Consider the following 26,758-nt stretch of genomic DNA (forward strand, 5'->3'; position numbering starts at 1 on the left):
TCCTGGAGGGCATGCAGAGGCCACTGGAAAAATGCGGTTTGGGGAGGAAGAATCCACCTGGGGCAGCTGGAGTGCTGAGTGCTTGCATTTGGCTTTATGGATGGGAAGTGCCTGTGCTCCACACATCAGCATGGCCAGCACCTTGCTAGCCCCCAGGGCCCCTGGCAGGCATCCATCCCTCTCTGATGGCTTTGCTAATATCTTGAGGGAGTTGAAAGAAAGCCACCAAGTGTCCTCTGTCTCTGCCACACCCCCAATTCGTGCAAACCCACATGAGCTCAAAAGCCTGCAAGCTTCTGCGTCTGGGGCTGAGGGCTGCAATGGGTGGGATTGCAAAACCTGGAGGGTTGCCTAAGTCAGGCTGGCACATGCCACGGTGAGCAGAGGCAGGAACAGGTCAGCACCCTGCCGTGGCATCACTTGGCTGGCTGCAGTCAGCACCAAGCCCTGTGCTGGGTTTAAGAGAGGCCATCCCTTGGGGTGGGGGCGGCCCTGGCACAGCTCTCAGTGGCGCTCTGCAGAGGAGCCAAAGGAGTTTGCCACTGGAGGCTCAGGGTGATTAACTGGAGTGTTAGGCAATTAACTTTTTCACACTTGCGAGCCTCTAAACTCCCCCATAACTCAGAGGCGACAGACTCGGTGTTTATTTTCTGCTTAAGGAGAAGACAGTTGCAGGTTCCAAAGGAAAGCAACCCTGCCCCAGATTTATAGCCAGGCTTCCAGGCAGATAGCAGGACAAAGGAGCCAGTCAGCTGCAAAAGCTGAAGGCCAAGTCCTTGTCTGCAGAAACTGGCACGGAGCAAGCAAGTCTATCAGCACAGACCTGGGCCAAAGGCATGTAGGAGTCATTTTCTTTCTCCACTCACCATCTTTGCCCCTCCCTGGATGGAGCAGGAGCTGCATGCAAAGGGCAGCGACGCCAATTATCCTGTGCCAGTCTCGGGGCACGGTGAAAAGCAGGTGAGGTCTTGGTGTGCCCTGGAGCCCCATGAGCAAGGCACATCTGCTCATCTGTCGCAGGCTGCCTGCTTTTGCCTTTTTTAACTGGCAGGGACCACAACCTGCAGTGTGTCCGAGTGGGAATCCTGCATCCATGCTCCCAGCTGGGAGAAGAGCTTTGATATTGCCATTAAGCAGCGCAGAGCTGGGAACTGTGTGTGTCCTGCCGGAGCAAGCCTTGGGACACCACCAGATCCCTCCATCTGCCTCTTGTTTACCGTGGAAAGAGCTCTGCACCCCTTCCCTGCCACCAGAAAACGTGCCAGCACAGACGGACCAACATGTGTCTGGAACACCTCTGCTTCTGCCCCGTGCCACCGGCCAGCGGCTGGGCTGTGATGGGAGCTGGGCAAGAAGGGAGGAGGGCTGGGGCTGGATTTGCATGCAGATGTTCCTCCTCTTTGCAGCCACCTAGTTGATCATTTTCATTTTGTTCTTTTCTTTTGCCTTTAGCTGGGAGATATTTTGTATGCTGCAACAGGCACAGAAGTGCTGCTTGGTGACAGCCTCTTATTTGCATTAGGGCTGAGGAGGGGACACTGGGGAGCAGAAAACTTGAACCAGAAGCGGGGCTCTGGCTGGCTGGGAAGGGTCGTGTGTCCCCCCCCACCCCCGATGCTGACAGCTGATGAAAGGAATGTGCTCAGCACATCCACGTTTTTTTGGCTGGAACCAAGAGCATCTTCCCAACCTGCTGCAACCGCTGCAGTTGCTACACGAGTGGATGGGGTGTTTTTTTTATAGCAACATCTCCAAGGTCTCAGCCTCATTATCCTGCTTTTAGAAACGAAGAAGTAAGCAAAGGGAGGTGCCGTGGTTTGAACTGAGGTCTCTTGAGAAGCCAGCAGCACATCGCAGCCTTGCCCGAAAGGTCCCAGCCCCACTCCCACCGGATGGCTGCTGGAATTGCCCTGTGGTGAGTAACTCAGGGGGCCAGCTGACAGCTTCACAGCTCGGCAAGCAAACTCCCTGACCCACACAGCTGCTGCCTACAAGTTGACAGGAAAGCCTGGCTGCTATTAAGGTTAAAAATGCTGCCCACAGGGAGAGCAAAGTCTGACATTGCCTGCAGCATTCTTCTCGCCTGGAGTTATTGCCTGTGGATTAGCAAAGGTCAGGGTTTAGTGCTCCAGCCCTTCCCAGTTTCTTCCTTTACTGCAGGTTAGGGCTACACTTGAAAAATGTTTTTGTTTGTTTGCTTGTTGGTTTAGCCTGATCTGCAAGTGCCTGGGAAAAAATCCCACCCAGGCTGGGGGAGCCATGGGAGCAGAATTCCTACAGCAGATGTAATCCTCCTGGCAAGTGGAAAACACCCCACCCCTTGGCTGCTGCAGCCTGTGCGGGGAGCCAGCAGGAGCCCTGTGGGCAGGAAAGCTCCTTAGCGGCAAACCCTGTGCTCTCCTGGTCCTGCCACCTTCTCTGCAGCATACCCTCAGCTCCTCCTTTCTTTGCCTTCAGTCTTCTCATCTCTTTTCTCTCCCCTGCCCCCTTTTTTTTTTTAACCCTGACAACTTTTTTTTCCTTTTTAATTTCTTCCCTTTTAACTTTCCCCCTTTTTATTTTTCCCTTTTAATTTCCCCCTTTTTTTATTTCCCCCTTTTTATTTCCCCTTTTTAATTTCCCCCTTTTTTAATTTCCCCCTTTTGTTTTTCCTCTTTTTATATTTCCCCCTTTTATTTCCCCCCTTTTATCCCCCCTTTTATTTTCCCCCATTTTATTTTTCCCATTTTATTTTTTCCCCTTTTTATATTGTCCCCCCTTTTATTTTTCCCCTGTTTATTTTTCCCCTTTTTGTTTCCCCCCTTTTTGTTTCCCCCCTTTTTGTTTCCCCCCTTTTTGTTTTCCCCCTTTTTGTTTTCCCCCTTTTTATTTCCCCCCTTTTTATTTCCCCCCTTTTTATTTCCCCCCTTTTTATTTTCCCCCTTTTTATTTCCCCCCTTTTTATTTCCCCCCTTTTATTTTCCCCCCTTTTATTTTTCCCCCTTTTATTTTTCCCCCTTTTATTTTTCCCCCTTTTATTTTTCCCCCTTTTATTTTTCCCCCTTTTATTTTTCCCCCTTTTATTTCCCCCCTTTTATTTCCCCCCTTTTATTTCCCCCCTTTTATTTCCCCCCTTTTATTTCCCCCCTTTTATTTTTCCCCTTTTTATTTTTCCCCTTTTTATATTGTCCCCCCTTTTATGTTTCCCGTTTATTTTCCCCCTTTTTATTTCCCCCCTTTTTAATTTTCCCCCCTTTTTAATTTTCCCCCCTTTTTAATTCCCCCCCCTTTTATTCCCCCCCCTTTTATTTTCCCCCTTTTATTTTCCCCCTTTTATTTTCCCCCTTTTATTTTCCCCCTTTTATTTTCCCCCTTTTATTTTCCCCCTTTTATTTTCCCCCTTTTATTTTCCCCCTTTTATTTTCCCCCTTTTATTTTCCCCCTTTTATTTTCCCACTTTTATTTTCCCACTTTTTATATTGTCCCCCTTTTTATTCCCCCCTTTTTATTCCCCCCTTTTTATTCCCCCCTTTTTATTCCCCCCTTTTTATTCCCCCCTTTTTATTTCCCTCCTTTTTATTTCCCCCCTTTTTATTTTTTCCCCTTTTCAAGTTTTCCCTTTCATTTTCCCCCTTTTTAGTTTTTCCCCTTTTATTTTTTCCCCTGTTTAATATTTTGCCCTTTGTGATTTTTTTTCCCTTTTCTCCTTTTTTTATTTTTCCCTTTTTTTTTATTTTTCCTTTTCCCCCTTTTTTATCCCCCCCACACACACCTTGCAGAATGTGGGAGGGATGAAAGCTGCAGATAATTAATAACCCTGGCACTTCTCAGCTCGGTCTTCCTGGGGAGAACTCTGAGATTCCTGCTCCCTCCACCTCTGCCTCCCCACCCCTGCAGACGCTGTCTCCCTCTCCCTCTCTCGCTTCCAGTCGTGTGCTGTCTGTTCCCACTGCCTGATGAATTGCAGCTGGCAGCTCTTGCTCCAGCACACTTGGGCTTGTGTTCTGTGTGTGCTCGTGGGGAAGGGCTCAGTGGGAGCAGGGGGCAGGGGGTGGCTGAGCAGCTCTTCTGGAGATGGAGGTCTCCACGGTTTGCAGTGCGCTGTTTGCAGGAGCAGCTTCTTGGTGTGGGTCTGTGTGGGTCTAAAGCCATGTGGAGGTAGCAGAGGTTTCCTATCGTCCTAGCTCCCGTGCTGGTAGGAATCACTTCTCCCACCTCCCTCTCTCCTGTTCTGGCCCTTCCAGCAGCTCTGCAGGCCATTCGGGCTTAGGACAAGGGCAGTGGAACCTCCTTTGCTAGCCCTCGTTCTTCCTTCTGTGCTTTGCTGCTGTTGAGTTGGATGGAAGTAAAGTGCTCTGCGTCGAAAGAGAGATCATCCGGGAAGGCAAGAGGCCAGGTCTAAAGAAGGAGAAGGCTTGGGACAGTGCCTCACAGGGGGAACAGTTCTGGGCTGCTGCAGAAACTACCTGAGCAAACAGCAGGAAACAAGAGGGAGAGGCCAAGGAGAAGCTGCTGATAACCTCTAATCACCTCCCCAGAGCCGCACGGTGAATTCAGTGCTGGATCCATTTGTGTTCAGGAGGGAGCAGCCGGGCGGGTGCTGAATTGCTCTCCCTCCCTTCCCTCTCTCTCTCTCTCTCTGTCTGAAGCATGATTTTTTCCTCAGCATCAATTTTTCAGCAGCCTGGTCACCAGAAACCCTGCCTGCTTTGCAGGACCCTGGAGAATATGCTTGTGCAACTGTGCAGCTTCTCCTCCCCCCTCCCCCCCTGCGTCGCCAGATCAATTTGGCCACAGCGCAGAGGTTTGATGTTCCCACGATGAAAGTTGCATGGATGGCAGAGGAGCCTCTGGCATTGCCCTGGGATAGGGGATGCTGGGGAAGGTCTCCCTTGTGGTTTGGAAGCAGCCTGGCCTCGCTGTGGCTTTTTGTTTTCCCCCTCCTTTTGCAGGCTTACTTTAATCTCTGTTACAGGGGTTTGTCTCCTTACCTCCTGCCTGAGCTGTACGACAAAGGTGTTTGCACTCAACTGGCAGGGCACTGAGGCTGGAGCCAGGCAGCACAGCAGAGAGGGGGGAGAGAACTGAACATTTTAACACTCTTTTTTCCACCTGTCCCCAAACCCTATCTTGACCCAAGGCCCCCTGCCATGGGGCTGCTCTAGTTTTAGCTCTTGGGAGAGCAGCAGCCTGGAGCTCAGGTCTGAGGCTGCTCTTCGGAGGGCTTCATCCCACTGGGGCAGCATCTCCCCTGCCTGGGTAGAGCCCAAGGGGTGCTTTGTCTCCCAGCAGGAAGGATCTGGTGCTGTCAGGATGGTGCTGAGCAAGAGAAGGACCATCAGCCTTCCTCCCCGGGGATGCCAGGAGCTCTCCATAGCCAGAGGAGGATTTTCAGCTCCAAATTACGTTCAATTAAGGAGCTCTAATGGGGCTGGGTTGGGCCTGAGCTGGGAAGGAGCAGGGTCAGGGCTGAACAATATCCTGTTGACATCGTTTCTGAGGAGCAATTCACCGTGCAAGGGGGAGAAAGGGATTTGCTGGGACGCTCCTCAGCACAAAAACCTCAAAGAGGGCTTTGGCCTCTCCTCCTGCTTCCCCCAGCTCCAGGTCCTTGAGGAAGAGGTGGAGGGCAGGGGGAGGGGGGAAGAGCAACTCTGCTCCCTCTGGCTGGTCTGCTGGTGGTGATCACACATCCTCTTGGGGAGGGTGGCCGTGGGGGGCCCGGGGTTTGGATAACCTGCCTCATTAGTGGCTGTATGACATCATTATCTCACATTAGCGACACTCTTCCAGAGGTAATTGGGAAGCCTCTGGAATGGCCTCCTGACCTTTAATTAATGCAGCGGGGCCTTTTCCTTGTGTGATTCCTCACTCTGCCTCCAGCAGCTGCTTCTTGTTAAGATGCCAGAAGAGGGGAACCCTGCTCCCATGCCGGGAGTTTCTAAGCCTCTGTCCCCCCAGGGGAGGAAATAAAAAGGTGCAGGAACAGTCAGCTGCTGCCTGACTTGTTTCAGCCTCTGCTTTCCCCAGCCCCTTGCCTGCCCCTGGCTCCGGGCTGCTGCCTGGGCAATTACCTCTGGCTGCCCACGAGGAGCCCCTCAGCTCTGGGGCAGGGATGGGGCACATGGGGTTGTGTGGCACCTGACAGGCAGCCAGAGCAGCTCTTTGTGTATGGCTGGGGAAAGGGCTTGGAGGAGGCTCAGGCTGTCCAGAGGCACAGAATCACAGAGTTAGAGAGTTCATCTGGAGGGAAGAGACCCTCAAAGGTCATCTTTGAGACCCTGGAAGGGGTTGCCCAGGGGGGTGGTGGAAACCTCATCCCTGGAGGTGTTTAAGGCCAGGCTGGATGAGGCTGTGGCCAGCCTGATCTAGTGAGAGGTGTCCCTGCCCATGGCAGGGGAGTTGGAATTGGCTGATCCTTGTGGTCCCTTCCAACCCTGACTGATTCTATGTTTCTGTGCTCTTGTCCAACCTCCTCTGTAGTGAGCAGGGACATCTCCAGCTACATCAGATTGCTCAGGGCTCTTGAATGTCTTCAGGGATGGGGCCTCAGCCATATATGCCTTGGCAACCTGCTCCAGCATTCCACCACTCTGATGGTGAAGAACTTCCTGCTGATGTCTTAGCCCACAGCTGCATGCAGCAGAGGGATGCTGGGCTTAGGTGGGAGCTGCAGGCAGCACTTGCTTCAGATGAAGTGGATGCAAGCTAGAAATGCCACATTTGTGGCATCATCTTGGCTACCAAAGCAAAGAGGAACCCTACACGAGACAGAAGTGATAGACCCTGCTCCCCCCTCCCCCCACCATGCCTTTCATCTCACTCCAGCTGCAATTCTGCTGCCTGCTCCTGTCTCTGCAGTTGTTGTTGTCTCTTCTGCTCGGTCTCAGCTGCTAAATCAATGGCCAGAGATTAGTCATTGGCAGCCCCAGGTAGCAGAGAGATTTCCATTAGTGCTGTGCATCTGGGCTGTCGTTATTATTAGCACTGTTATTACAGCAGCCACTGGAGGCTGCAGGCCAGAGTGGCACTTTGTTGTGCTTGGCACGGTGCAGAGGGCAGGAGGCAGCCAGTGCTGATGTGCTGAACGGGGGAAGGAGCTGTTGCATCCCTCTTACACAGCCAGGGTGCTGGAGGTAGAGAAAGGGAGCCCCATGAGAGGTCATGCAAGAAAACACAGACCCTAGAGCTTCTCATCTAGGGGCTAAGGAAGTGTTTGTCCTCCTGGACTTGGCACTAGGGAGGCCACACCTGGAGTAATGGGTTGAGTTTTGGGAACCTATGCACAAAAAAAAGACCTTGAGAAGCTGGAGTGGGTCCAGAGAAAGGCAATGAAGGTGGTGAAGGGGCTGGAGAACAGGGCTGGGGAGGAGCAGCTGATGGAGCTGGGGGTGTGCAGCCTGGAGAAAAGGAGGCTGAGAGACCTCATTGCTTTCTTCAGCTCCCTGGAAGGAGGCTGGAGCCAGGTGGGGGTTGGGCTCCTCTCCAAAAGAAAAAGAGATAGGAGGAGAGCAAATGGCCTCAGGTTGTACCAGGGAGAAAGAAGAAACTTCACTGAAAGGGCTCTCAAACTCTGGCACTGGCTGCTCAGGGAGGTGGCTGAATCCCCACCCCTGGAGGTGTTTCAAAGCCCCAGAGCTGTGGTGCTGAGGGCCAGGGTTTAGCACCAGCCTGGGCAGAGTTAGATGATGGTTGGACTCAAAGCTCATCAAGGCATTCTCCAACCCAGATGATTCTCTGCTTCTGTGCTTCCATCTAGTTTCTGGAGCATGGGAACTGCCTTCTCTGTGCCCTTGTCAGGCTGGAGCTGAAAACCCACAAGTCCTCCTTATCACCCCAGGCCAGGATATGCTACCTTCAGTCCTATCCAGAGAGGCATGCAAAGGAACACCCAGCCCCACTCAGAACCCAAACAGCTGCCATGCAAGCCACACATCCACCCAGCTCATGAGGAACAGGGGGAAGAAAGACAGAATCATGGAATCACATCACCTCCCTTGTCCTGCTGCCCACACTGCTCCTGAGCCAGCCCAGGATGCCATTGGCTCTGCTGCCCACCTGGGCACTGCTGCCTCCTCTGCAGCTCCTCTCTGCCAGCACCCCCAGCTCCCTCTCTGCCTGGCTGCTCTCAGCCACTCTGTCCCCAGCCTGCAGCACTGCTGGGGGGTTGGACTGGATCATAGAACCACAGAATGATCCAGGCTGGAAGGGACCTCCAAAGGTCATCTAGTCCAACCCCCACCCCTGCAGTCAGCAGGGACATCTTCAGCTAGACCAGGCTGCCCAGAGAGATGACCTAATTGAACTAGATGGTGCCCAGAAGTCTCTTCCAACCCCTACCAGTCTGTGATTCTGTGGTTGGCACAGCTCTCTCCTCAAGCAGCTGGCACAGGTGCCACTGTCCCTGGCTGCAGTCAGCGGTGCTGGCAGGTCTGTGGGAGCTCTGGCATCACTTTCCATGGGCAGAGGGGCATGCAGCTCTCCATGAAAGGAATCCAGTGTGGTGGGATTCCCACCTCCCAGCCTCGGGCTTCAGAGGGTTAATGTCATCAGCTCTTCACGGCTGCTTTAATTCAAGCCAGATTGGAGCACTGCACAAGGCAAAACCTCCCTGGAGCTGAAGCCTTTTGCTCCGGGACTCTCCTGCCCTGGGGAGAGAGGGTGAGTGGAGCAGCCATGTGCGAGGAGCTACTGGTGTCTGTTGTGCTTGCAACCTGACCTCTCCTCTGTGCTTTGAAGCTGCTGACAGTGGGTGGGCTGAGCTGAGTGAAGTGGCCGAGATACTGGGAGTTAGAATAACACAAACCGCCGTGCCCTGCTGGGCTGGGAATAGCAGCAGTGTGGAAGGGGGTGGGCAGCAGAGGGGTGAGGAACTCGGGACCTTGAGGACTGACGGAGTGCTGCAGATGTGGAACAGCTTACCTTTGGGAGGCCCTTTCCACCCAAAACATAATTAATCAGCCACTTGGACAGGGAAAGGGAGCTGGGGCTGCAGGTCCTGCTACCGTTGCCCTTTCCAGGCCCGTGGCCAGGGTGGGGAGGGAAGAGCTTCACCAAGCTGGTGATGCTCTGGGAGAGAGTCTCAAGCCCTTCTCTTTTTCCATGCCTCATCCTGGAGCTTGCTCTTGCTCCCAAGGGCCAGGATCTCTGTGCTGGCCAGCACTGCCTTCCCCTTCCCGTTCCCACCCAAATCAGCCTCTCTCCTTCACACCAAAATGTTGGGTGTTGGAGAAAAAGAACAACCAAAGAGGTGACCCAAGCCACCAGCTCATGCTCCCTAGGGTTTTACTCGATGCTTTTTACTACATGGGTCTGAGGACCTCCTCATCTCCCTCTGGGCTTGCCTGTCCAGATGTGTTCCTGTTGTGACCTGCCCTCAGAGGATGCTCAGAGGCTGCAGCACCTCTCCTGTGGAGAGACTGAGGGAGTTGGAGCTGTGCAGTCTGGAGAGGAGGAGGCTCCCAGGTGACCTTCTTGTGAACTTTCAGTATCTTGAGGGGGGCTACAAAAAAGCTGGGGAGGGACATTTTAGGCTCTCAGGGAGTGGCAGGAGTGGGGGGAATGGAGCAAAGCTGGAGGTGGGGAGAGTGAGGCTGGAGGTGAGGAGGAAGTTGTTGAGCAGGAGAGTGGTGAGAGGCTGGAATGGGTTGCCCAGGGAGGGGGTTGAGGCCCCATGGCTGGAGGTGTTTGAGGCCAGGCTGGCTGAGGGTGTGTGCAGCCTGCTCTAGGGTAGGGTGTCCCTGGGCATGGCAGGGGGGTTGGCACTGGCTGCTCCTTGTGGTCCCTTCCAGCCCTGCCTGATTCTGTGATTCTACAATTCTATGACTGGAAGTGATGCTGATTTGGCAGGGGGATTGGACTTGTTGATCTTCCAACCCCTGACATTCCATGATTCTGTGGATCCATGGAGAGATCTTTTTTCCTTGCTGAGCACAGAGTTAAACCTTTAGCAGGAGGCAGCAGATGCCATGGCAGCTGCCTTGCAGAGAGCCTGATCCCAGAAGCCAGAGATGCAATCCCACTTGCTCCCGTGCTGAGCCCAGGCAGCTCTCACTCCTTTGGGTGGTGGAGCAGGCAGTGGGGCACGGGCAGCAGGTAGTGGGGTGGGTTTAAGGTGAGGTTCAGCTGTGCCCTGGGCTGCTGCAGCCCTCTGGGAAGAAGAGCCCTGAAGAAGAGGTCTGAGCCAGCATTTGTGTGCAGTGCCAGCCTCGTGGGACGAGGGAGGCAGCTGCTTTGGCACCGGGGTGGAGATGCCATTGATTTTTGTTGCTGTCTGGAGGGCTTGGAGTTGCCCTGGCGCCAGGCCATGCTGTGACCTCAGGGTCAGGAGACTGCTGGGCTTGCAGCAAAACCTCTGAGCCCCCACTCAGGGCCAAGCTGCTCTTGTGCCACCACGTGCAAAGGCAGAGCAAGCCTTGCCCCAGGGTGCCTGGGACGGGTCGGCGGCGGCTGCAGAGCCAGAGCTGCCTGCTGGCTCTGAGATTCAGACACACGGGGGGCAGCTGCTGACCCACCTGCACATCTGCTGTTGCAGCAAGGCAGGACTGGCTGCAGAGAGTCCCAACATGCACAGACTGCTGGCAGCAAAGGCCCTGCTCTTCCAGCCTGACTGAGCATGGCTTTCCCCCTTCCCCTAGAGGCATGGCAGCAGCTGGATGGGATGCTCAGGAGATGTCAGCTTCTCCTACAACCCTCCCCTACAGCCTGCAACCCTGACTGCTCTGATGCCATCGCAGTCCTCATGGCCTGGATCTCTGAGACCCCTTTCTTGAGGATTAACAGAGACCTGCACAGCAGGAGGAGGTTAAAAACCTAAGGAAACTCTTAACTTTCTGGCTGGAAGTGACATCTAGTGGAAACGGCAGGGAAAGTGAGGCCCACAGGTAAAAACCCTGCTCCTGCTGCAGTTAGAGAATGGAATCAGAGAGTCAAGCAGGTTGGAAGAGAGCTCCAAGCTCAGCCAGCCCAACCTAGCACCCAGCCCTGGCCAATCAACCAGACCATGGCACTAAGTGCCCCAGCCAGGCTTGGCTGCAACACCTCCAGGCACAGAGACTCCACCACCTCCCTGGGCAGCCCATTCCAATGGCAAATCCTGCAAAGTGGAACTTCAGCAACCTCTTGGGAAGGCTTGCAGCAAAACCCAGAGTAGCTCTCTCTGCACAGCTCTGGAGGCTGTAGCCAGGTGAGGTTGGGCTCTGCTGCCAGGCAACCAGCGACAGAAGAAGGGGACACAGCCTCAAGCTGTGCCAGGGCAGGTTCAGGCTGGATGTTGTTAGGAAGTTGTTGTCAGAGAGAGTGATTGGCACTGGAATGGGCTGCCCAGGGAGGTGGTGGAGTCTCTGTGTCTGGAGGTGTTGAAGCCAAGCCTGGCTGGGGCACTTAGTGCCATGGTCTGGTAGATTGGCCAGGGCTGGGCTGGCTGAGCTTGGAGCTCCTTTCCCACCTGGCTGATTCTGTGGTTCTGTGGCTCGCAGGGAGCTTGGCCTCATGTGTTCTGTCTGGCATCAGTGAGCACAGTGAAAAGTGAGGTGGCTGTGACATGACAGAGGTCACCTGGCTTCATGGCTGCTGGTCCTGAGCCAGAAACACCACAGCCACAGCAGGCCATGGGCTGGGCTGGTGTCACTAAGCCCATGCAGTGGGATACCTTTGCACTGCTAAGCTTCATGCCAGTCCAGCTCTTGCCTGCCCTCCAACAGCTGCCAACTGTTCCCATGGCTCATGTGGCTCTAGCTCGTCCTGCTGGGTTCTCCAACTGGGACAGGGGTTGGCTGCCCCACAGCCCCTTGGCTGCTCTGGTTGGCAGTGCCTGGGGAGAAGCAAAGCTGGAGAGCTGCAGAATCTGCCCCTCAGGGATGGTGAGTGCAAGGTGATGGATGCAGCTGAGGGGTCTAGAGCATAAGTCCTGTGAGGAGCAGCTGGGTAGCTGGGGGCGTTCATCCTGGAGAAGAGGAGGCTGAGCAGAGACCTCATTGCTCTCTACAGTTCCTTGAAAGGAGGCTGAAGCTAGCTGGGGCTTGGCCTCTTCTCCCAAGGAACAAGTAATAGGACAAGAGGAACTGGCCTCAAGTTACACCAGGGCAGGTTTAGGTTGGACATGAAGAATGATTTCTTGCCCAGAAAGGTTGCCAAGGCCTGGCCCAGGCTGCCCAGGGCAGTGGTGGAGTCCCCATCCCTGCAGAGGTTTCAAAGCCATAGAGATGTGGTGCTCAGGGCCACGGTTTAGTGGTGCCCTGGCAGTGCTGGGTTAAAGGCTGGGCTTGAAGATCTGAAAGCTCTCAACTAACCAAACCAGTCCTATGATATTGGACTCATCTCTGTGCTGTGCCTCCAAGGCAGCTGTGTGCCCTCCTTGCTCTGCCTTCTCATTCTTGGCACCCAAAGTGGCTGCCTGCTGTCCCCATGCCCCCAGCAGGAAAGGCTCCAGCCAGCAGCCTCTATGTGGCCTGAGGCTATTCTTGTGTAGAGCAAAGCCAAAGCTTGCAGAGAAACCTGAAACCCAGCGAGACTTGGATTAGCAACCCGAAACTGAGGCCAGGATACAAGGCTTTGGGAAGAGCTTGGCAGGGTTTCAGGCAAGTGCGGGCTGAGTTTCAAGTCAGCTAAGGCTGACCTTTGAGTGAGCCTGCTGCTGGCAGCTCAGGGAGCATGGACCTGAATTTTAAGAGAGCCTGGGGAGTGAGTTTCAGGCAGGAAAGAAAAAAAAAAAGCCCTGACCCAACCCCCAAACCAAAACAGTTGAAGGTTTTAGGTGAAAAAAACCAACACAGACTTCTTATGGTTTGGGGGTGATAACTGCGAGCCACTCACCTGCCCCCAAACCAGCAAAACCAGACTGGTGGTTACAGCTTGGCTGCACTCTCAGTTTCAATGCAGACTTAACCCCTTCCTCAGCACAGAGGAACTCTTCCTTCCAGGCTTTCTCTGGGGTAGATCTCGATGGCCTGTTTTGCTCTGCCTCCATCACAGGGCAGGTCTTGGGGTGGTTAGTGGTGGAAAGTCAAAGCTGGGCCTGAGCAGCTCAGCACTCTCTGCTCCTGGACACAAATCCATGTGGCAGACTGTACCTCAAAGGAGTTTGTGGAAGGGTAGGATCATGGAAGTGATCAGGTGACAGATTCTAAAGGCTCTTAGAATCATTAAGGTTGGAAAAGACTCCTAGGATCAAGCCCAACCATCAACCCAACACCACTATGCCCACTGTGTCCCCAGGTGCCATCTCCACACGTTCCTTGAACACTCCCAGGGATGGGGACTCCACCACCTCCCTGGGCAGCCTGTTCCAGTGCCTGACCACTCTTGCAGTGAAGAAATTGCTCCTCATGTCCAACCTAAACCTCCTCTGGTGCAACTTGAGCCCATTTCCTCTCCTTCTAGCACTTGACACTAGAAGAGGCCAAGCCCCATCTGGCTCCAGCCTCCTCTCAGGGAGTTGCAGAGAGTCAGAAGGTCTCCTTTCAGCTTCCTCTTCTCCAGACTAAATACCCCCCCAGTTCCCTCAGCTGCTCCTCACCAGCTCTGCTCTCCAGACCCTCCCCCACCTTTGCTGCTTTGGATCTTCTGCAGCACCTCAACGTCCTTGGAGTGAGTGGTCCAAAACTGAACCCAGTATTCAAGGGGCCCCAATATTCTGCTGGGACACAGCAGAATCAGAACATGCAGAGCTAGAAGAGAGAGCTCCTGGAGCTCATACACAGAACCAAGCTCTTCTCTGTCCTTTCAATTCCTGTTTGTGGATTGGTTTAGAAGAGAGGTCAAATTCCCTTGCTCTGTGCCCACCCAAGCCATGCTTTTGGACTTCCCAGAGTCAATTCAGACTTGATTTTGGTCTGGGTCACAGGAATTCAACCTGCCCCCAGGTGCCATGGCCACAGGGTTTTCCAGCACCCCCAGGTCTGGGGACTCCACCACCTCCCTGAGCAGCCTGTTCCAGGGGGAAATAATTTTGTTCCTCATCTCCAAGCTAAACCTCCCCTGCTGCAACTTGAGGCCATTTCCTTCCAGTTACTTGGATGAATCAGATCAGGGGAAGGATCACAAGAGGGAAAGGCTGCTGCAGGAGACCAGAGTCCAGGGATCAGCCAGAGACAGGCAGGCAAGGCCACATAATAGCCTGATGCCGAGGGCTGATGAGCAACCCAAGGCATGAGAAAATGACCACAGACAGAGCTGCCTGTCCCAGGCAAGTGGGAAGCAGCAGGGACCAACACAGGCTGAGCTCCTGAAGCTGTGGACATGCTTCTCTTCCCATTCTGGTTGGTTGGGGTTTGTTTTCCACTGCTCTTACTGCAAGCTCATGACTCCCTTCTTCCCCTCACAGGCAGCATGTGATGGGTCTAGATTAGGGCAGGGAGGATGTGTTTGTAATCAAACCCACATTTCTCTGCATTGTCTGCCTTGCCTTGGCAGTGAATTCAGCCCAAACCCCTACACCCCCCTCCCCAGCTGACGATGGTTTAGTGCTGATTTTAAAGGCTCTGTGAAGGTAGAATTTTCCCAACTGGATTCTGCTTATCTTAGAGTCCTATTTTATGTAGCTCTGACAGCTCCTTTCCTCCCTGCCAGGCTGCTGAAGTCCCTTCACACTTGGAGCACCAAAGGTGGAGCCTGAAGCCACAGAAGGGGCCTTTATGCCACAGGTAGTGAGTGCCCTTCCATGGCACTCCCAGTTTGCTCACCTAGCTCCATGCCCTTGACTCCAGCTCTTTCTCCCACGCCGTGCCCTACTCCACCAGGCAGAGTGGCCTCATCTGCTGCTTTATTTCAGGCCCTTCTCTAATTTCACGTTGACATTAGTTATTTATATAATGTCCTTAATACCAAAGAGTCAATACAGGAGGCGCTGTGGGGGGTGGTGGTGGGTCTATGCCCACCTTCCCCGTGGCTCAGCAGGTGGCATCCACCGGTCACGTTGGTCTGGAAGTGCTGGAGCAGCCCTGCAGCGTCTCACCACCTGGCACCAGCTCCTCTGGCAGAGCAGGAGCCAGGTATCCCGCAGAGGCACAGGGTCAGGCAGCACATGCCAGAAGGTAACTGGAGCTGCTCTGGCCCGGCTGCTGGATGCCCTCCCGTGGCAGCCAGCCTTGCCCTTGAAGTTCCACGCTCCCCTTCCACCCCCAGGCAAAGGCGGGGAAGCGCTGGCAGATGCGCGATTCCCCCAAGGACGGTGTGTGGGCTTTACCCCGGGCCAGCTAAACAAATAGTTGGATGTCTGCTGCGTCGAAGAGCTGATCGTGTCTCTGAGGCCGGGGTGGAACGCGTGGTGGTGGGGCGTGGGCAGTTGCTGCCGGGTTTGCTGCGTGGCTGCTCCAGCGCTGGCTCTAAGCGCGGCGCTGATAACGCAGGGGCCGCTGCTGGCTTCCAGGGCCGTCTCGCTGCCTCTGGCTCTTCTATGCTCTCTGCTGTGGTTTGCAAAGCAGAGTTTAAAGTGTTCTGCCCTTTTTTTTCCCTTGGCTCTGACTAACCCTGGCTGCTGGACTCAAAGGGAAGGAAGTTGACTGCAGCCAAGAAGAGGAAGCCACTTGGTTGGTTTCCCTTCTGCGTCTGCGAGAGCCTGTGAAGGAGGAGGGGGAGTGGAGGAGAGGGAGAAGGGTGTCTCCAGATGAGGAATGAGATAGGATGGGAAGACAGCAGAGCTCTTTCCTTCCAGATTCGCTCAGCTCAGCGGGCTCCCTGCGTGCGTCAGCGGGGAGCAGAGGGAAGAAGGAAGCGTGTCCTGGTCGGTCTGCAGCCGGCGGCGTGGGGCAGCGCTGCAGCTCCAGCCGCCCATGGGCTGCGCGCTCCTGCCTGGCTCCCTGGCACTGCAGTGCGTGAAGGCAGCCACGACGGGGAGCTTCCTTCCCACAGGATGGTGGGTGCTGGCAGGGCAACGGACCCAGCTGCCCTCCAGCCTGCTGGGCGGCAGCTGGGTGCTGCCTCCCCAGGCTCCTTGGAGCGTGCAAAGCAGCACGGCCAGCACCCCGTGCCCAACGAGGGGCCCCTCAAGGGGGGTGCCAAGCATGTGGGTCTCTCTTGATGCCCACAGCATCTACACAGCTGGCAACCTCCAGTTTGGGGTTTTACTGCAGCCTGGTGACCAAAGGGGTGGCTGGAGCCTCTGAGCAGTGCTGGTCCCTCTTGGGGCAGCAGAGCCTGGAACTGGGCTTGGGCTACTGGCCACAGACACTGCTGCAGGCAGCTACTTCAGGGCATCTATTTGTGGAGCCCAGGACAGGGGAGGGCATGCAGAGGAAGGCAGGCAACAGGACTGGTAGGAGCTGAGGGCTATTTCAGGCTCTGGTTGCTGACCCACCAGGCCACTCTCAGCTGGTTGCTTCCCCTGTAACTCCCTCGTGCCAGGCTCACTCTTAACCATCAAGCCCAGGCCCCCTCTGCCACCTGCACCAGATGCTCCTGGGTTGGGGCAGGGGGGGCAGCTGCCATGCACCACAAAGGGGTTGTCACAAGGCCACGATGCTGGCTGTAGTCTTTTGATGTAAATCCACAGTAGGCTGGCAATTTGTGCCCTAGGATTGCTATCCACAGGTGAACATCCCTGAGGCATGATTTTGTCACCCTAGAAATGGGTGACAAAGCTCTGCAGGTGGAGGCAGAGAGGTATGTTGAAACAAGAACAGTCATTGCCATGTGTCACACTCCATCGTGTGCTAAGGGCTGTGAGCTCCGTGCCTGAGCTCCTTCTCTGCTGACCAGCCCATGGAGCAACCCCAGGCAGAGGCCAGAAGCAAGCAGTGGGCACCAGGAGTGGTCCCAGAGCCCCCAGAGGCTGTGAGACAGAAAGGCATTGGCTGGCACCCTCATATCTTCCCCGCCAGCTTCTATAAATGGACCTGCCCTCTCTGAATCCATCACACCAGGATCTCAAATGACACCCTGGGGAGGGAGGTGTGTGTGTGGGGAAATGTCTATTTTTAGCCCCTGAATGGGTCTGTGCTGGAGCTGAGCTCTCTGCCCCCATCAGGGGTACAGCATCATGTTGTGCTGGGAGGATTTTCTTGCATGGCTCTTTGAATGGCCCCATCACCACCTTAGGTTGTGGCACAGGTAGGATGCAGCTGTGTGATCTCTGCTTCTTCTGCTGCTTTTGGGCTCTTGTTGCATCTCCCTCCCCAGAGCCAGAGGTATGGAAGGGACTGCTGTGGCTTGCTGAAATGTCTTTGTTCGGGCTGTGCTTCAATGCCACCTTTCATGCATGGTGCTGTGGCAGCAGGAGTGCTCAGGAGCATAAATCCCCTAGGGTTTTTTGATGGGTCCTAGGCGAGAGGAGCAGGAAGGGGGCATGTGAGGTGTGATGCTGCTGCGACAGAGTCCCAACCCCTCTCTGCTGCTCGGGGAGCAGAGGCAGAAGGAGCCTGAGGAGGGTAGTAGTGATCTCTCCCAGTGCTGGCTGGGTTATGGTGCAGCACAGTGATACTGTCCTGCTGAGTCTGCCAGGAGCTGCCCTTTCTTTGCCCTGGTTTCAGCTGGAAACGAGTGAAGACGAGCAGATGCCAGGGAAGCAGGGCAGGAGCCTGGAGGGAAAGGGTTAAGGGGCACGCACCTCAGCTAGGTCTGCTGATTCTGGTGCCCCTTCCTCATACCCTGACCACCCCCTTCCCCCTGCCCTTGCTTTGCTTTGCTGCAGGCATGGATGACTTCGAGTACAGCATCCAGCTGAGCGACAGGGACTGGGCTGAGTTCTACCTGCAGGCGGAGGAATGCGACCTAGCGCCGGCCGCCCTGGCCACGGCCGAGGAGCAGTGTCTCAGTGACATTGACCAAGGGGACAGCCTGCCGGGCAGGGACTGCCACGCCAGCACAAACGGGCAGCCCGCAGCCGCGGCGGGCAGCGGGCCAGAGCTTGGCACGGCCAGCTCGGCCCCACGTGGGGTGCCCGGAGGCGCCTCCCCGCCCTGGCCCGCTGCTGGGCACCTCTCCTTGCCGGAGCTTCTGTCGGGCAGCGAGGACGAAGTGGAGCTGGGCTCCGTTGGCAGGTTTCTGTGTGACGGCGACAAGCCCGGCTGCCCTTTGCCCACCCTGATGCCCAGCGTGCCGGGGAGGCAGCCGCCCTGCCCCCCCGCAAACCCCCTTGCCAGCCCAGCTGGTGGCACAGCCGAGAGCAGCCCGGGGCAGAACGCAGCATGTGAAGCGGCAGCACCGCAGCCGGCGCCGGTGAAAGGAGCCTCCGGCGGCAGCCAGGCCATGGAGCATCCCGGGCAGCCGGCTGGAGGCACGGCAGGGGCACAGCCCCATGGCCAAGCGGGGGCACAGCCGGGGGCTCCCGTGCAGGACAGTTTGCCGGCACTGCCTGCCTCCCCGAAGGCTTCAGCGAGGAAGAGCCTTGGCAGCAGCGCTTCCCGCTCGGATCTGGGGGCGCAGGGATCCCTGCGGGACCCCCCGCCGGGGCCGCCACCGGAGGCTGTCCCCAGAGCACCCAGCTCCCCAGCGCGGGAGAGGGAGAGCAGGGAGAGGACGGGCACCGAGCCCAGCTCCCCGGACGTGGTGAGGCCCAAGGTGCCAGGACAGTCGAGAAAGAGCCGCAAGCAACGTGGAGCCAGTGGCAGTGAGGCAGCCCAAGGGGACAGGGAGCCTGCCGCGGTGGTGGCACAAGGGACTGGCGGAGCCGCGAAGACGCCTTTGAGCTCGCCGCTGTCCTCACGGAAGAGCAAAGGGAAGGAGAAGGCAGCCAAGCCAGCGCTGGTGAAGCTGGGCAGCGAGGAGGCAGCGGACAGCAAACAGCCAGTGCCCGGCCCTGGCACGGATGAGGGTGATCCGGGCACCAGCACCCCCCTGAAGCAGAAGGTGAAGGAGCCAGGGACACAGTCCCTGGGGAAGGCAAAAGCCACCAAGCAGCCAAAGCCAGGACAGGCTGGTGGCTTGGGTGTGCGTGACAATGTGCCAGTCATCCCTGCCAGCGAGGCTGCAGCTCCCCTGGCAGAGGCATGCCAGGAGGTACCCCAGGAGCCTCCTCAGCCCAAGAGAGTGGTGGCTTATGGGGGAGATGCTGCACTGCAGGAGCCTCTCCAACCCAAGAGTGTGGTGGCTTCTGGAGGGGAAGCTGCACCCCAGGAGCCTCTCCAACCCAAGAGTGTGGTGGCTTCTGGAGGGGAAGCTGCACCCCAGGAGCTTCCCCAGCCCAAGAGTGTGGTGGCTTCTGGAGGGGAAGCTGCACCCCGGGAGCTTTTCCATCCCAAGAGTGTGGTGGCTTCTGGAGGGGAAGCTGCACCCCAGGAGCTTTTCCAGCCCAAGAGTGTGGTGGCTTCTGAAAGGGATGCTGCACCCCAGGAGCTTCCCCAGCCCAAGAGTGTGGTGGCTTCTGAAAGGGATGCTGCACCCCGGGAGCTTCCCCATCCCAAGAGAATGGTGGCTTCTGGAGCGTGTGCTGCACCCCAGGAGCCACTCCATCCCAAAATAATGGTGGCTTCTGGAGGGGCTGCTACTGGGGGAGCTTGTGGGGAGCCTGCAGGTGAGGTCCCCGAGGAGCTGGGCCCCTCCTGCTTTGCAGCCAAGGCCCCTGCAAGGGCAGACACCCTGGACGTGACTTGGCCCGAGATGTACGACTATATGTTTTGTGACTCCCAAGGGGAAGAGGAAGAAATGTGGAGCTCCATGGAAGGGGAGGAAGCTCCCTTGGAGAGGGAAATATCCTTGCCTGAACTGTATGAATATTTTTTCAACGAACCAGAAGGAAACAGGCAAAAAGTCAAGGGCAAAGGCAGGAAGCGAAAGAAGCTCAGCAGCTGGGGCCAGGCTGGGCTGCGGGAGGAGCCCAGGTCGGCTGCAGTCAGGGACTCCCTGGTGATCTCAGTGCCTGAGGTCTATGAACCCTTCTTCCGAGATGGGCCTGGCAGCAGGGTGGGCTGGAGGAGGATTTTCTCAGTCGCTCCAGCCTCCGAGGTGAAGAAAGCCGTGGGGGCTTTGAAGTCCCTCCTGCAGAGGCATCTGGTGGGAGCTCAAGCCCCAGCCCCTCAGGCGCTCCTGAGGAGGGGATCTGGAGAGAAGCTCTGCCTCGTCCCGCTGGCTCCGCTGGGAAGAGAGCAGGCACAGCCTGAAGGTGTAGACATGGCCCTTGCGCTGAGAGGTAAAGCACTGCTCCCCCCGCACGCTGGGCATGCAGATGTGCCTCTGCCTTGCCTGCTCTCCCCTGCTCCCACCGCCCCTGCGGCAGCCTGGCAGCCGGCTCTGGCCCACCTCTGCTCCAGCTGCGGTGGTGTTAAGGCCCCCTTGCCCATGGGAGCGTTTTGGTGGGCTCTGCCGGCTTTGGTGGGTCTGATATCACACCCCTGGCACCTTAGCCTTGCCACATGGCAGCCCTGGGCTGCCACCACAGTGTCGTGCATGCCCTGTGCCTTTGGCTTCTCGTGATGCTCAGGCTGTCCTGGCTGGCTCCCAGCGCTGCAGCAGGCTTGGGATCTCGGGATTGTCCATGCTTAACTTGCTTTGCTCCCCACAAGCTCCTGGAGCAGAGGTGGTCCTGGCAGCATGCATGCAACAGGCTGAAGCTCAGGCTGGCCTGAAGTCCCAGTCCTAGCTGACTCCACTTGTCCCCCTGAGCTGGTATAGCTCACTGTAGATGTTCTTCTGCACTCTGGCCAGGGAGAGCTTGCTGAAGCAGAGAGGATAAATTCAGCCTGGCTGGGGTCACTGCACCAGGCAGAGAAAGGAACCTCCCACCCCAGAGCTCTCCCACTGCCTGCAGCACCACAAAGCTCTGTTTCTGACCAGGCAACGAGAGGCAGAGCAGCAAAAACCCTTCTGTGCCAAAGACCTCCTGCCCTTGAGATAAGGCAAGGGCTGCTGAGCTGCTCCCCTGTTCAGGCTGGACTGATAATTAATGGGGATGGAAAAGGTGTGCATGGGGTAGGACATATCCAGGGCTTCCAACTGAAAGAGGTAAGGAGGACTTTAAAGCACAGACCAGTTTGGGAAACACTCTGCAGAGACCTCAGAGGTTACCTGAGGCAGGTAAGAGAAATAAGGCTGAAAGGAGAGCAAATCTGACCCAGGAGGACAACCAAGACATTGATATAGATGGATAGGGCTGGGTGCTAGGTTGGACTGGATGAGCTTGGAGGTCTCATCCAACCTGCTTGCTTCTATGATTCTATGATCTCCAAGTTTCTCTGATGCTGATGGCCACAGTGCCTCATTGTTAGTACTAAAACCAAACAGTGAATGACTCATCCCAAGGGCTGCCTCCAAATGGAGATTCCAGCCTGTTTGCACAGACAAAAACATCTTTGCTGTGCTCGTGGCTTATTAATAAGTCACTGCTCAGATAAACAGAGGAGTGAAAATAACCTGCAGCATCTCTGCAAGTTGTGCCAGGGTGGAACTTCAGCAGAGGAAGAAATGGAGAGCACTCTGGCTTGTCTCCCTCCCTGGACCTAGCAGGTGGTAGGAGTGAGGTCATGAGAGTCATAGATTCATAAAATGGGTAGGGTTGGAAGGGACCTTAAAGATCAGCCAGTTCCAACCCCCCTGCCATGGACAGGGACACCTCCCACCAGCCCAGGTTGCTCGAGGTCTCATCCAGCCTGGCCTTGAACATCTCCAGGGAGGTTGTGGAGCACAGAAGCACCCAATGTGATCAAAGATCACATTGGGTGCTTCTGTGCTCCACAACCTCCCTGGGAAACCTGTGCCAGTGTCTCAGCACCCTCAACCTGTGCCAGTTTCTCCTCACTCTCACTGTCAAGAATTTCTTCCTAATCTCCAGTCTAAATCTTCCCTCCTCAAGTTTCAGTCCATTCCCTCTCCTCCTATCCTCCTTGCTGCCCCTCAGGAGCATGTGTGTTGTCCTGGAGCTGCCTGCATCTTGCAGGAAGGAGCCCTTGCCCACAAGGGACCTGCCTGCAGCCCCAGAGCATCAGCAGCCAGCCCAGGAACTGCTAAATCCTCAATCTGCTCCCCAGACCTGGGAAAAAGGTGCAGGGAGGTGGTGAGGCAGGCAGAGGTCCTGGAGATATCTCATCTACTGACTGTGCCTGGTCCTGGACACCTCTCATCTGCTGGGTGTGCCTTCCATGGGCAGCTCTAACAAATACTTGCCTTGGGCTCTTAAAATGTCAGACTGAGGGGTGGAGAAAATGGGTCCCTCTCCTTACCTGAGCCCTAAATAGACATCTTTGACTTGATCAAGGGTACAAAAAGGTCTTCTGGGGCAGATTTCCCTGAGGGTGCAAGGGGCCTGCTGCCCCAGAGGGAGCTGAGCCTGCTGTGGCAGAGAAGGCAGCATCAAACCCCAAGCCTTGTGCTCTTCTTCTCACAGGGGGGCCAGAGACTCCGCTGGCACTGACCCACAAAGACATGTGCCTTGTCTTCTGTGCCTTTGCATCCTGGGCAGTGAAGACCTCTGACCTGCAAGCTCCAGATGCCTGGAAGACCAGTACGTATGGTGGCCAGGCTGGGGTGGGGGGAAGGGTGGGAAGGGCCTCCTGGTGGGGAGAAAGGCAGGGATGCTGCCACACCTAACCATGCCTGTGGGAGAATGCAGGCATCTCCCTTCTCACCCCCCCCAAAAGTGTCCTGTTGCTGTCTAATACCTTCTGTCCTACAGGAATGCCAGCCCTGGTTCCTACTCATGTTCTTAGAGTCATAGAACGACTCAGGTTGGAAGGGACCCTCAAAGGTCTTGTCCAGTTACCTGCAGGGACACCTTGAACTAGAGCAGATTGCTCAGGGGTTGTCCTTTCCCCACACAAAGTGACTGCTGGCTTGAGCTGCAGGACAGGTCTGTGTGCCTGGCTTTGGCCCCACTCCCTCCAGCTGTTAGACCAGGGACCAGTGTGCCAGGGGCAGAGAGGCTTCTTTAGGGTCCTCACTGGCTAGAAGCTGAATCAAGACCTTGACTCTGCAGGTTGTCACTCCTTCAACTCAGCTGGAGCAAATGCCCCTGGTTTTCTGCTTTCAAAAGAGAAGCTTTTCTCCAGAGACAGCTCAGCAACAGAACAAGGGGACACAGCCTCAAGTAGTGCTGGGGGAGATACAGGCTGGATGTTAGGAGGAAGTTGTTGGCAGAGAGAGTGATTGGCATTGGAATGGGCTGCCCAGGGAGGTGGTGGAGTGGCTATGCCTGGAGGTGTTGAAGCCAAGCCTGGCTGGGGCACTTAGTGCCATGGTCTGGTTGGTTGGGCAGGGCTGGGTGCTAGGTTGGGCTGGCTGAGCTTGGAGCTCTCTTCCAACCTGCTTGATTCTACTCTATTCTATTCCATTCCATTCTACTCCATTCTATTCTATTCTATTCTATTCTATTCTATTCTATTCTATTCTATTCTATTCTATTCTATTCAGTTCCATTCTATTCAGTTCCATTCCATTCTGTTCAGCTGAAGTCCTGAGTCCTGCAAGCAGACAAAGCTCTCTCAACTCCTCTCCCCTCCAACCACAGCCTTTGACTAACTGGTGGGGAGGGGTGAAGCTGGGCCAACACAAATCAGCCAAGCTCTGACCCAAGGGTTGAGGGTTGCTGGGTGAGTAGGATGTGGGAAACCAAGAGCACAACAAGGTCCAGCCCATGGGCACCAGAGAGCCCCCAGGCTGGGAGGTGAGACACCAGGGCCAGGGCTTCCTGCTGCTTGTCCAGGCAAGGAATGTTCCTCTCTAAGGTCACACAGGAAGCTGACACCCAGGGCTGAGAATAGCTCGTTAGCTAAAGTTGCTCAGTGCAATCATCACAAGGAGCTTTTGGCCTGCTTCTCCTTACCTTCTTAGTATGAGCTGCTAGATGTGGCCTCAGGCAGGGTGAGGGGAGCAGGCTATGGACCTCGTGTCCTCAGGGTTGCATAACCCAGCAAGCAGCAAGCACCCTGGCAAAGGAGGGGAGGTGAGAGGCAGTTGGACAGCCTGGGCTGGCAATTCTGGCATTTTAGGTTCTGTAGGTTGAATTCTCCTGCCTGTGACCTGAACTCTAACACACAGACCAAAATCAAGTCTGAATTGACTCTGGGAAGTCCAAAAGCATGGCTTGGGTGGGCACAGAGCAAGGGAATTTGACCTCTCTTCTAAGCCAATCCACAAACAGGAATTGAAAGGACAGAGAAGAGCTTGGTTCTGTGTATGAGCTCCAGGAGCTCTCTCTTCTAGCTCTGCATGTTCTGATTCTGCTGTGTCCCAGCAGAATATTGGGGCCCCTTGAATACTGGGTTCAGTTTTGGGCCACTCACTCCAAGGACGTTGAGGTGCTGCGGAAGCAGCAAAGGTGGGGGAGGGTCTGGAGAGCAGAGCTGGTGAGGAGCAGCTGAGGGAACTGGGGGGGTATTTAGTCTGGAGAAGAGGAGGCTCAAAGGAGACCTTCTGACTCTCTGCAACTCCCTGAGAGGAGGCTGGAGCCAGATGGGGCTTGGCCTCTTCTAGTGTCATGTCAAGTGCTAGAAGGAGAGGAAATGGGCTCAAGTTGCACCAGAGGAGGTTTAGGTTGGACATGAGGAGCAATTTCTTCACTGCAAGAGTGGTCAGGCACTGGAACAGTTGCTCAGGGAGGTGGTGGAGTCCCCATCCCTGGAGGTGTTGGAAAGCCCATGGGGATGTTGGGTTGATGGTTGGACTGGGTGGTCTTAGAGGGCTTTTCCAACCCAAACAGTTCTATGATTCTACCCACTTAGAACCCGTAGACCAGAGTGTGCCAAGCAGCTTGTGTAGAAAAAAGCTCTTCATGTCTGGAAGAAGCACCCAGACTGACTGGAACTGTGTTGGGCTCTTTTCCAGTGTTCCTGGCAAGCTTTGGCACCCTTTCTGCCATCCGCTACTTCCGACGGCAGGTCAGAGAAGGACACCCCCGGATCTAGGCTCAGCACACACCAGAGATGCTTCCTAAGGACAGGAGAGGACAGTGGAGGCAGAGGCTGGGGACTTTGTTCTTGGGCAGTGTGAGAAGCCTGGATCCCAGCACCAAGACTTCTCTGGACCCATCCCTGAAGGGGACAGGATGTCACAGGGAACAGGATCCTTCCGGTGGCAGTCAATGGCAACACGGTAGGCAGTTTGGACCTGGACTGGACAGAAGAGGAGCCCAGCTTGGGCTGGCTCTGGTCTTTCTTGGCACACTTCTTGCACACTTGGGCCATCTCCTAGGAAGAGTCACAGTGTCTCTTCCAGGGCACTGCTTGTCCATTGCCTGGTGGCAAAGGTGGGCACTGAGGTGGTGGAAGGAGGAGAGAGCAAAAGCAAGCAGGGAGGTGCTTTGTTCCTAAGGGCGAGCTGGGTTACCTGCGGAGGAGGAGAGGAGAGCTTTGGGAAGAGGTGGAGGTGGTGGAGGCACCGTCCCTGGGGGTCTTCAAGAAAAGCCTGGATGAGGCACTTAGTGCCATGGTCTAGTTGATTGGATAGGGCTGGGTGATAGGTTGGACTGGATGATCTTGGAGGTCTCTTCCAACCTGGTTGATTCTATGATTCTGTGATTCTAAGAGCTGGCGCTGTCCAAACATGGGGCTTTGCTAAGCATGCACTGGCCACACGTGGCCAGCTGGGCAGCACCTAAAGGGGCACGAAGGGGCCACTGGCTTGGCATGGCCCAGGTCTCCCATGACCGGTTTGGCTCTCTGCAGGAGGGACTCAGCCTCTTGGGTTTCACTCCAAGAAGTCACAGCTTGCTCTAACAGCAGGCTGAGATAGGGTTTCTGTTGCATGTAGTCACCTCAAGCCCTGCTGAGCTGGAGCCATGGGTGCCAGGATGTGCCTGTGGGTGAGGAGCACCCACTGCAAGGCTGCACCTTGCTCCTGCAGGCAGAGGGTAGGCAGGTGGCATGCAGGCAGGGCCAGGGGAAGGGGCTGTGCAGGAGGGAAAGGGACTGAGCTCAGGGGAGCCTCAGGAAAGAGGTCTGGCAAGGACAGCAGCATGTTGGAGAGCAGGTAGGTGCAGGTATTTGGCGACGAGGATCACCAGGTGAAGGGTCTGGGTATGTGACTTGGTCCCACCTCTGCCTGCCACCCTAGAGCTGGCTGGGAGGAGATGTCAAGCGAGGAGATGCTGTGGCCTGGTGTGTAACCTCGTGGGGCTGGAGGGGACCCAGAGTGGGAGGTGGAGGGGAAAATGAGGAGGAAGTGGTTCAGGTTCTTCCCTGTCCCTAGTGCCTTCCTGACCACTCAAGGGCATTACTCCTGAGGGGTTTTCTTCACTCCCAAGTCCAGTAACAGCACAAGGGTGAGATTTGTTAAGCACTTAGGGACCAGATCTACAAAGGTACTGGGGGAAACCTGCCCAGAACACCCGTGTGGATCTGCTCAAAGGCTTGACAGGAGCAGACTGAGGCAGGGAAAGGAGAGAGAGAAGGTTTGGCTCTTTCCTTGCAATTTAATGTGTGTGGGGCTGTACTTAAGCCCCTGTATCACTGCTGCTAAGAGAGGGCACTGTGCAGTTGCACAGTCAGACAGGCAGCAGAGAAGAGCGAGAGAGAGGGATGTGCAGGCTCTGTAGGGGCTGCAGCAGCTACACAGCCAGAAAGAGGACTTTTGTGGAGGAGGGGAACAGGGGAAAGATGCTGGAAGCTTCTAATAAAGATCTGTTTCGTGAGTACTTTGCTGTCTGCCTTGTGATGAAGCAGTACTGAGTGCTAAAGAATGAGAACTCAGCCCTCTGGGTGCCAACCCGGAGGAGTCGATGTGCTGGTGGAGGCAGCCCTGAGGGGCAGGGTTGTCCTGGAGTCCGCTGTACCCCTGAATCCCTCTGCCTCTGTGGTTAGAGTGGGAGAGGAAAAGGCACCAAAAACCTGATCCCCCCTGCCCTGCAGGCGCGAAGGGGGGCAGCAAAGGGGAGCAAAGGGCAGCAAAGGGGAGCAGAGGGGAGCACAGGGGAGCAAAG

At 55.8% G+C, this 26,758-nt stretch overlaps 1 protein-coding gene across 1 annotated transcript; it reads left to right on the forward strand.

Annotated features, from left to right (window-relative positions):
• The first annotated feature begins 2,042 nt into the window (after nucleotides 1–2,042).
• On the forward strand, nucleotides 2,043–25,305 carry PERM1 (PPARGC1 and ESRR induced regulator, muscle 1). Its single transcript, XM_064171809.1, has 7 exons — nucleotides 2,043–2,112; nucleotides 14,548–14,621; nucleotides 15,632–15,832; nucleotides 17,606–18,970; nucleotides 19,403–20,041; nucleotides 22,232–22,348; nucleotides 24,667–25,305. Exons 4-7 carry the CDS (start codon nucleotides 17,608–17,610, stop codon nucleotides 24,744–24,746), a joined length of 2,199 nt encoding a protein of 732 aa, XP_064027879.1. The 5' UTR covers nucleotides 2,043–2,112; nucleotides 14,548–14,621; nucleotides 15,632–15,832; nucleotides 17,606–17,607; the 3' UTR covers nucleotides 24,747–25,305.
• The last annotated feature ends 1,453 nt before the right edge of the window (nucleotides 25,306–26,758 follow it).

The sequence above is a fragment of the Pogoniulus pusillus genome, chromosome 36 (genome assembly GCF_015220805.1).
Source record: "Pogoniulus pusillus isolate bPogPus1 chromosome 36, bPogPus1.pri, whole genome shotgun sequence".
In the NCBI taxonomy this organism is placed as follows: Eukaryota; Metazoa; Chordata; class Aves; order Piciformes; family Lybiidae; genus Pogoniulus; species Pogoniulus pusillus.